Source organism: Papaver somniferum, chromosome 3 (genome assembly GCF_003573695.1).
Source record: "Papaver somniferum cultivar HN1 chromosome 3, ASM357369v1, whole genome shotgun sequence".
NCBI classification, from domain to species: domain Eukaryota; kingdom Viridiplantae; phylum Streptophyta; class Magnoliopsida; order Ranunculales; family Papaveraceae; genus Papaver; species Papaver somniferum.
This window is the reverse complement of record NC_039360.1, coordinates 24,781,973-24,791,490: the sequence shown is the minus strand read 5'-3', so window position 1 is coordinate 24,791,490 and position 9,518 is coordinate 24,781,973. Positions and strand designations below refer to the sequence as shown.

At 38.2% G+C, this 9,518-nt stretch overlaps 2 protein-coding genes across 2 annotated transcripts; both read right to left on the bottom strand.

Annotated features, from left to right (window-relative positions):
* Positions 1-2,037: 2,037 nt before the first annotated feature.
* LOC113359177 (monothiol glutaredoxin-S3-like) lies at positions 2,038-2,514 on the bottom strand. Its single transcript, XM_026602852.1, has one exon. The coding sequence runs from the start codon at positions 2,512-2,514 to the stop codon at positions 2,038-2,040; it is 477 nt and encodes a 158-aa protein (XP_026458637.1).
* A 2,231-nt stretch (positions 2,515-4,745) lies between these two features.
* LOC113359176 lies at positions 4,746-7,301 on the bottom strand. The gene is made up of 4 exons (XM_026602851.1): positions 6,420-7,301; positions 6,090-6,320; positions 5,465-5,759; positions 4,746-5,383 (listed from the first exon to the last, which is right to left on the bottom strand). Exons 1-4 carry the CDS (start codon positions 7,299-7,301, stop codon positions 4,746-4,748), a joined length of 2,046 nt encoding a protein of 681 aa, XP_026458636.1.
* Positions 7,302-9,518: the final 2,217 nt, after the last annotated feature.

Sequence of the window (9,518 nt, the reverse complement as noted above, 5' to 3'; positions counted from 1 at the left end):
CAGTTACGGTTGGTATCGAGCATTTAGTTACCAACCATAACTCAGTTACGGTTGGTATCGAGTATTTGGTTACCAACCGTAATTGAGTTACGGTTGGTATCGAACATTTAGTTACCAACCGTAACTAGTTTTACGATTGCGTTTTCTTCAAATTTAACCAGTTACGCTTGGTAGTTCATATTTTACGAACCGTAACTTCGATTTACGGTTGGTTATGAGCAAAATTCCAACCGTAATTAGCTCTGAAAATGTAAAAAAAATGAGTTTTTTTACGTATTTTAGATAACTTTGAGCAACAAAAAGCTAGTTGGGACTAATTTAGAAGTATACCCGATCATTTTCAGGTTCTGGTTCTTCATTTTGTTGGTTAATTTCTTCAATTGATTGAGATTGACTTTCTCCTCTACACTTTTTTTTAAACTCTAAAAATCTGATTTTGGTTTTGATTTTGAGTTAATATAAGTGAAATTAGTCATTAACACTAAACTTGATCATCATCATTAAACTAAGTTATCAATTATGAGGATAAATTTGTCATTTCTATTTTTTTTATAAGGGACATTTTGATTGATCATGTAATGACCATTTTTGTCCTATTAAAATGCCGTCACTCTAATAAACCATGCCGCTCCTATAACTGGTTACTTTATTACTGCAAAAACTTATTTATATTCAAGCATACGTCATCACTTGTGTATGTTTATATTAAATTTGTGCATTCGTCATCACTTGTGTATGTTTATATTAAATTTGTGCATTCGTCATCACTTGTGTATGTTTATATTAAATTTGTGCTGCTTCGAAAAAATAAAATTAAACTTGTGCGCGCCATATGCAAGTGATGACTGACACTATGTATTAAAGGTCTGTGTGTGCGCATCTATGCATCAGCCATACATCCCAAGAGAGAGGAGGAACATACGATAATAATTTTGAAGTGTCTGTGCTCACTGCTCAGCTTTTGAGAAAAGAAATAGCGTGAGGAGCTGTTAGTTTCTCGAGCCCGATATCACAAAGTTATGGACTGGGCTTAAATTGGTTTAAGAACGATATGCCAAGATCTGACAAATGAAACTACACTTCTTGGCCGCTACACCCTACCAAGGAAGAGCATATAACCTTGAAGACAAGTCGGTAAACAGAAAAGCAAACCGAATAAATGACGCAACCAACAAAAGAATGTTCATGCTGTCAGTGTCAAGCCTCATATCGCACCTATTCCAGCTCGATGACAACTAAATAGTTTATTTCGATGTACCAGCTTTACCTTAAAGTCATGCAATTTAACCACCTAAGCCTCCAAACAAGCAGCAGAACTATGCAACACAACACAATGGAACCTAATCAAATGACATCCAATAAGACCAACAAACAAAAACCATAAACATGTACTCCAAAAAATTTACCAAGAAAGGTAATACCAAAAGAGCACCTTAAACAATGGGCAAGCCGCAAGTGTCTTTTCAGCTTTTAAGGAAAGCTGAGAAAAATCTGTACGCTGAAGTGTATTTTGATTTGGGGGCAGTGAAAATTCCGCTCCAACTTGTATCACATCTGCAATTCTCCTTTTTGCTGTTGTTGTAGCTTAAATTAATGACCCCAAGTTTATTTGGACACAAATAATAAGATTTGTATTTTGGCAATACTTTTGAACGTGATTGCCTGGACATAATTTTGTATCCTACTCATAGGTTTTGATTTGAAATCTACAGTATTAGAATCTTAAAATCCATGTTTATGTACCAAAAAAACGAATGCCATAAAAGGTGACCGGACCAAAACAATATATCAAAAGTAGTACTGATATTAGGAAGAAAAACATGAAATAGATAAGAGAATACATAATAGGTGCCTCTTGCTATTTAGAAACACAAAAAGGCGTTTCTTATACTAATAATGTGATCATCAATTATCAAAGCTATTAGCATGAAATTAACTGACCAACTTAATTATATATTAGCTAGGTCAACATTTAATATATACTATATAGTATATGTACTCATCAAAGTCTTTAGTAAATACTAAATAGTATAGTAATCAAAGCCAGATAGCTCCTGCTTGCTTTAGCAATGGAACGAGAGAGCAACTGAGATGAAGAGTCATAACTTCACTAACTCCACCAACTAGCTTACCACCGATAAATATGGCAGGTACCGACGGATTACATCCTAGACTTATAAGCGCTTTCTCGATTTCTTTTCCTGCTCTGGGTTCTTGGTCGAGTTCATGAACTGATGGGTTTACTCCGAGATCATAGAAAAGGGTCTTGACAGTATGACTCATACAACATGTAGTCTTGCTAAAGATAACTACAGCTCTTTGTGATGCTAATCTTGTTACTCTCTCATTAGGTTGTTTCGAAATGTATGATATGAAGCGTCTCGTTATAGGAAGTTTGATTTGAATGTAACTGTAGTACAAGAAGCTTGGAAGTGTTTCAGATGATCGATGGTGAGAATGAAGTTTGAATGTTGAGTTATTTATAGATGACAAAGTAGCATTGTTGAGGTACATGCTGGGTGCTGCATTGTTCTGAAGAACAACTACAAGTGTGTGCGTACGTGTGAGAAGGCCGGTGAACTGAAAAATATTCTTTTAGACATTTGGGATGGAATTTAGCCCCCAAATTAATAGTGTGGTCATGTCATTCGTTAGATAAAGATTTACCTACCTGGCGCAGCGTATCAACGGTAACTCAGCTCAATCTAGAAATTTAGGTTAAAATTTCCAGAGACCTGACTTCTTGAATCGAAGAATTGAATCAGATTCGATGCAAGGCTCTCGAATTGATGACAGAATCAAATCAATGCAAGGCTTTAGAGAAAAACTCTAGTTTAATATCTCTTAAAAACTATCTTACAATCCCTTATTTATAATAACCTAACTTTCCTAAAAATCGAGCATCTAAAAAAAGGAAATCATAAAAGAAAAGTAAATCTAAAAAAAAGGCCAAAATTAGGAAAGGTATCAAGATGCTGCATCAGGTCCCGCCGGGTTAGAAGGATTCGACCACGAATCTGGAACTGGGTCCGGTGGAACAAAATATGATAAATAACGAACATTGAAGACATCCGAAGTGTTGATGTTTGCTGGAAGTTGTAGGCGATAAGCATTGTCATTAATTCGTTCCACGACTGTGAGAGGACCTATTTTTTTTGCCTTGAGTTTATTATAAGCATGAGCCGGCATTCGATCTTTAATGAGAAATACCCAAACTTGATCACCTACTTTGAAGAGAACACGACGGCGACGAGAATTAGACGCAGCTTTGTACTTTGAGGAGGATGATTCGAGATTGGAAATAACCTGCGTATGAACCTTATGAATGTTGTCTGCAAAATCATCAGCTACACCATGAAGACATGTACGGTCTGGAAGAGTAGATAAATCCAAAGGACCATGAGGGAGAAGACCATAAATGACCTGAAATGGACTGAACCCTGAACTTCTATTTAGTGAATGATTATGAGCAAACTCTGCTTGAGGAAGTTTTGAATCCCAAGTTTCAATAGAATCACCCACAAGGCAGTGAAGCAAATTCCCCAAAGATCTGTTGGTCACTTCTGTTTGACCGTCCGTTTGAGGATGATAAGCGGAGCTCATGTCAAGGCTGGTTCCTAGTAATTTCCATAAAGACCTCCAAAAATGACTTAAGAACCGAGAATCCCGATCAGAAACGATGAAAGTTGGCAATCCATGGAGTCTGTAAACCTCTCGAAAGAAAAGTGTTGCGACTTGGACTGCATCTGATGTCTTTTTACATGGAATGAAGTGTACCATCTTGGAGAAACGATCAACAATGACAAAGATTGAATCGAAACCCTTTTGTGTACGAGGAAGACCCATCACAAAGTCCATACTGATGTCCGTCCATGGTTGTGTTGGAATAGGGAGAGGAAGGTAGAGACCGGCATTCGTGGCATGACCTTTTGATGTCTGACAAACTGTACAACGTTCGACAAAACGCTCAACCTCACGTCTCAATGCAGGCCAAAAATAAGACTGAGAAAGTAAATGCAACGTCCGGTCGCGACCAATGTGACCTTCATTATGTGTTTCAGCAACAAGTTTAAGACGGAGGCTGCAGTCTGGAATGCAAAGACGACTGTCTCGAAACAAAAAGCCATCATGCATAGTGAAATCTCGAGAAAGACCATTCTGAACGTCAAGAAGAACTCGACCAAAGAAGTCATCAGACTCATACAAATTAGCAAAGGTAGAAAATCCCGGAACTGAGACATGAAGAACACTCAGCAAAGAATGGCGACGACTCAGGGCATCAGAAAATCGATTGGAAACACCTGACGTGTGTTTGATAACAAACGTAAATTGTTGCAAGTAAGATATCCAGGATGCATGACGAGCTGAGACTTTATCTTGACTGTTCAGGTGCTTTAAGGCATCATGATCTGTGTAGAGAACAAATTCTTTATGGAAAAGATAATGTCTCCAGTGTTTGATTGCTTGAACCACTGCATAAAATTCCACATCGTAAGTACTATAACGTAGTCGAGCTCCAACCAGCTTTTCACTGAAGAAGGAGATAGGCCTGTTGCGTTGGCTCAAGACAGCACCAATGCCCAACTTAGAAGCATCACTATGTAGCTCAAAAACTTGAGTAAAATCTGGAAGAGCTAGTATAGGTGCTGATAACAATTTTGTTTTAATGATCTCAAAAGCTGTAGTTGCTTCGGTAGTCCAAGTGAAGACACTATCATGACGAATACAATCAGTGATAAGTGCCATCAAACTGCTAAATTGCGGCACAAATCTTCGATAAAAGATGCTAGACCATGAAAACTTCGAGTTTCAGATAAAGTAGTAGGAGTAGGCCAAGATTTGATTGCTTCTACTTTGCCTGGGTCGACGGCTAGCCCTTCTGATGAGACGATGTATCCAAGGAAGTGAACCTCAGGAGAGCCGAACTCACACTTCTTTAGTGTGGAAAATAGTTGATCTCGACGGAGAACAAGAAGTACTTCTCTCAAGTGTTCAAGATGTTCTGTGAAAGACTTACTAAATATGATAATATCATCAAAATAAACGCCTACAAACTTACCTATGAAGGGCCGAAGAGATTGATTCATAACGCGCATGAAAGTGCTTGGTGCATTGGACAAGCCAAAGGGCATGACAAGCCATTCAAAAAGTCCTTCTCGAGTTTTAAAAGCCGTCTTCCATTCATCTCCTGGACGGATTCGTATCTGATAATAACCACTTCGAAGATCTAGTTTAGAGAAAATCGTTGCAGCTCCAATTTGATCTAATAGATCGTCGAGACGGGGAATGGGAAATCTATAGCGTACTGTAATTTTATTTATAGCACGGCTATCGACACACATCCTCCACGATCCATCCTTCTTTGGTATAAGAAAAGTTGGGACTGCACACAGACTCAGACTTTCACGTAAATATCCTTTCAACACAATATCCTAAACTTGACGTCTAAGTTCTTCATGCTCACTCGGACTCATACGATAATGATCTCGATTAGGAAGAACAGTATCTAGAATTAGATCAATATGGTGTTGGATGTCTCTGAGGGGAGGAAGGCCGGGTGGTAACTCATTGGGAAAAACATCCTGAAACTCCTCCAATAGTCTTTGAAAATGTTCTGGAGGTGATGGTAAAGACTCTCTGACAACCGAATTGATCAATATTAGAACATATCCTTCCTCTCGAAGTGTTTGTTCAAAAGCCTTTTGCTGCAAGAGGAGGACTGGAGCTGATGGTGTATGTTGTTTCTCGGGCAAAGAAGGCTATAGGGTGAAATTGTGATTATTGTAACGAAAACTGTAGGTATTATGATAGCCATCGTGTTGTACTCGAAGATCAAATAACCAAGGGCGTCCTAAGAGTAGATGGAAAACATCCATTGGAGCAATATCACAATGAATCTGATCCTTATATGAATCACCCACCGAGAAAGAAATTAATGCTCGTCGAGTTATGAGTACATCGGTTTTCCGATCCAACCATGCCAACTTGTAGGGGTTAGGATGTAGTTCTGTTGATAATTGAAGTTTGTTTACAACTTCCTCACCAATGACGTTTTCGCTACTTCCAGAATCAATTATGAAGTTGCACACCTTGCCTCCAATAGTACACTTTGAATGAAAAAGATTATGTCGTTGAGGGTTAATATCTGTTCCACGCGGAGATAAACACACACGTATTAACATTAATGCTGGTCCACTATCAGCTGTAAGAACCTCCACTTCATCTTGTGGCTCCGCAGTTTCCTCATCGTAAGTTACTTTAACGTCATTACCAGCAGTGTCAAGGAGGAGGCCTCTTCTGTTTCTAGTGGGGCAATTAGACTGTCGATGACCTATATCTCCACAAGAAAATCAACAAATTGAGTTTGGTCGAGTTTGTCGCTGGTCAAGAGCAGGAACAATGGAAGAATCTGTTTTGACAGGTGCAGCATCGTCTGGTACTGTCTGAGGTGTATTTGGACGCAAAGAACGAATACTAGACCAAGAGGAGAATGATGATTTTGTTTGTGCTTCAATGGTCAAAGCTTGTTGGTGTGCTTCGGAAAGTGTCAGAGGGTTGAAAAGATTGATGGTGTGTTGAATCTGTTGCCGTAACCCTGCTGTAAATCGTGCTACCAACTGACGCTCAGAATCTTGTACATCAACACGATGAAGAAGTAAAAAAAATTCGGTAGAGTAATCAGCTACAGAACGGGTGCCTTGGCGGATGGTATGGAGACGTTGAAACATAAGCTGATCATAATTGTAAGGAAAAAATGTTTTCTTAAGTTTCGACAAAAGCTTATCCCAGGACATGATCTTTGGTTTTCCGAGATGTGCACGAGTTGTCTTCAATTGTGTCCACCATGCAGCTGCTCTTCCACGAAAACGCATTGTTAAAACAGGAACACATCGATCCATTGGAGCTCGTTTGAACTCTAGAATTTCTTCTACCGTGACTATCCAATCGAGCAGTTCTTCAGCTGAAGAATTTCCATGAAACTCTGGTATCTCGGTTTTGAAACCCGATTCCCAATGAATAAGCGCTGTTGCATTTTGTACGTTATCTGGTGCTAGGGTACGGTTGTTGTGTAGAGTAGCAAAGGGGTTAACGTCGTCTGCAAACGGGTTTTCTTCGTCATCAACTTCATCCCTGTTACTGTTAGCGTGTTCAACATGTTCGCGCACTGCGGGTGTTGGTTGCTGAACAAGAAGGGCTTGGAGCGCGGTTGTGATGGAAGCCATCTGGGCTTGTAGCTCAGCAATAGCGTCACGAGTGATTTCTGCTTCAGTACGTACTGGTGCTCGACGAGGTCTTGGCATTGTAGTAACAGAATGTTGCCTGTCTCTGATACCAACCTGGCGCAGCGTATCAACGGTAACTCAGCTCAATCTAGAAATTTAGGTTAAAATTTCCAGAGACCTGACTTCTTGAATCGAAGAATTGAATCAGATTCGATGCAAGGCTATCGAATTGATGACAGAATCAAATCAATGCAAGGCTTTAGAGAAAAACTCTAGTTTAATATATCTTAAAAACTGAATGATAAAAACTATCTTACAATCCCTTATTTATAATAACCTAACTTTCCTAAAAATCGAGCATCTAAAAAAAAGGAAATCATAAAAGAAAAGGTAATCTAAAAAAAAGACCAAAATTAGGAAAGATATCAAGATGCTGCATCACTACCGTACCAGCAAAATACTGGAGGAACTGAAGATAATATCTAATAAGTTAATTTTTATGACCCTTATAAACTTTATTGATTAACTTTATTGATGACTTTTGATTTTATTTTCAGAATATTGATACAGTAGTCACTACGTGTACTTGATAGTTGATACAGCATCGTCGACATCTAGATTTTTATGCCCCAAATAATCTACAGTAATGTGCCTCTCTATAGAGCTGTGCACACACATTGTTAATCTGTTTCATATGCATGGTTAGCAAGCTTAAGTTATTTTTTGGGGATATAAATTCGCTTTGTGAATAGGAACTAAAGGATAACTGAGTAGATACAGTTTTCTTTCTCCCTAGATAGTGGATGACGCCAACTCTCTCTAGATTTGTCTTTCTCCCTTTACCTTTGGACCTTGTTTTTGTTCTGTACGTACTGCTCTAATGCTTTATTGTGCTATTGTAGGACTGAAGTGTGTATCTTTATCTGAGTTGGAGAAGAGAAAAAGGGTTCGAGGTTATCCAATTCTATCCGGTCCGCCTTGGATGTAACTACGAAAAATCCATAGTTACACCCAAATGTTATATTTCATGTTCTTGACTCATTTTAACTTCAAAACCATAAAACAATTTTTAGATCTAAATATTTTCACACAAAAATGATGATGATAGTGCTAAAATTGTAAAGAACACACACAATTTTTACATGGTTCGATCCATAATGGTATCTACATCCATGATTTTCATTATAATACTTTGGGGTTTACATGAGACTCCATTAATGAGCTTTTGGAGCTCTAAATCTCGTTTTTGGGAAGAAGAAGATAAGGAAAATAAAGTCTCCTCATTTTCTCTCTCTTAGATATTTTCTTAAGTAATAAAGAGTAGAAATGAATTTACAAAAATATCATTTACTTATAAATTACGGAAACTAAGTTAAGATACTATGTTGACTATCCTAGGGATGTTATACTACTTCGGCCTTCATTTGGCGCCACATATCGAGTATGGTATTTTGGTATCTACATTTTGCCCTTTTTTCCTTGAGTATTGCTTGAAGAGCGATCCTTAAGGAAAAATCCGTTTTGGTATAGTTCTTGGAGAGAGACGTGTAGTGCTTGAGTGGATGACTTTGACCTTTGCTGATGAAGGAACGAGCGAAAGAATAATAACTTGAAAAGTATATACTTGCCTCTTATTATTTTACGAAGTTCCGAAGCTTCGTTGTGTGAAGTATACATTATTCCTTGAAATATACGAAGTATGAAGTATCCTTACGAAGTTTAAGAAGTATCTCTCATTAATTATCTTCAAGAAGTATTCGTGGCAATAAACATAATCTTCAAGAAGTATGAATAATAAGGACTCCGAAGTTTACGAAGTAACCATTCTTGATCACTTGCCCTTGTCTTCTTGCGGAATATATATATATATACACGCAAAGTAAGAAGAATCATTCCTTGGAGTAGATGTAGTATGTAGCGTGTGCGATGAGTGTATATAATGAATGTGGCGAAAATGTTTATGCACTGCTTATACGATTAATAAACACGAATAATATGCTTACCTAAAGTTGATAAAATGAAATGTACAGAATATGTGTGTGTTACTTAACTCATTTAGTCCTGAGGGTGTTGATCTCGCTTTTTCGTGTGGTTTCGATTCCTCATTGCATGGTTTTGGTTCTTCGTTCATGCATTGATCTTCGCTCATTCATGGCTCTTTGCACGCTCACTTTCTTTGCCTCATTGATTGTGCCCTTGCTCCAAGTTCTCTCCTTGATACAGCCCTTCTTTTAAACGTTCCATCTCTTTTCCTTCTTCGAGAGCATCTTTTTTCTTGTTGCTCGAACTTCGCGC

Coding starts and splice junctions, on each gene's coding strand:
- LOC113359176 (XM_026602851.1), bottom strand. CDS start 7,301: ATGCCAAGACCTCGTCGAGCACCAGTACGTACTGAAGCAGAAATCACT. Junction 6,321..6,419: donor TACCAGACGATGCTGCACCT/GTCAAAACAGAT, acceptor GGTCATCGACAG/TCTAATTGCCCCACTAGAAA. Junction 5,384..5,464: donor TCATTATCGTATGAGTCCGA/GTGAGCATGAAG, acceptor GTCTGTGTGCAG/TCCCAACTTTTCTTATACCA.
- LOC113359177 (XM_026602852.1), bottom strand. CDS start 2,514: ATGTACCTCAACAATGCTACTTTGTCATCTATAAATAACTCAACATTC.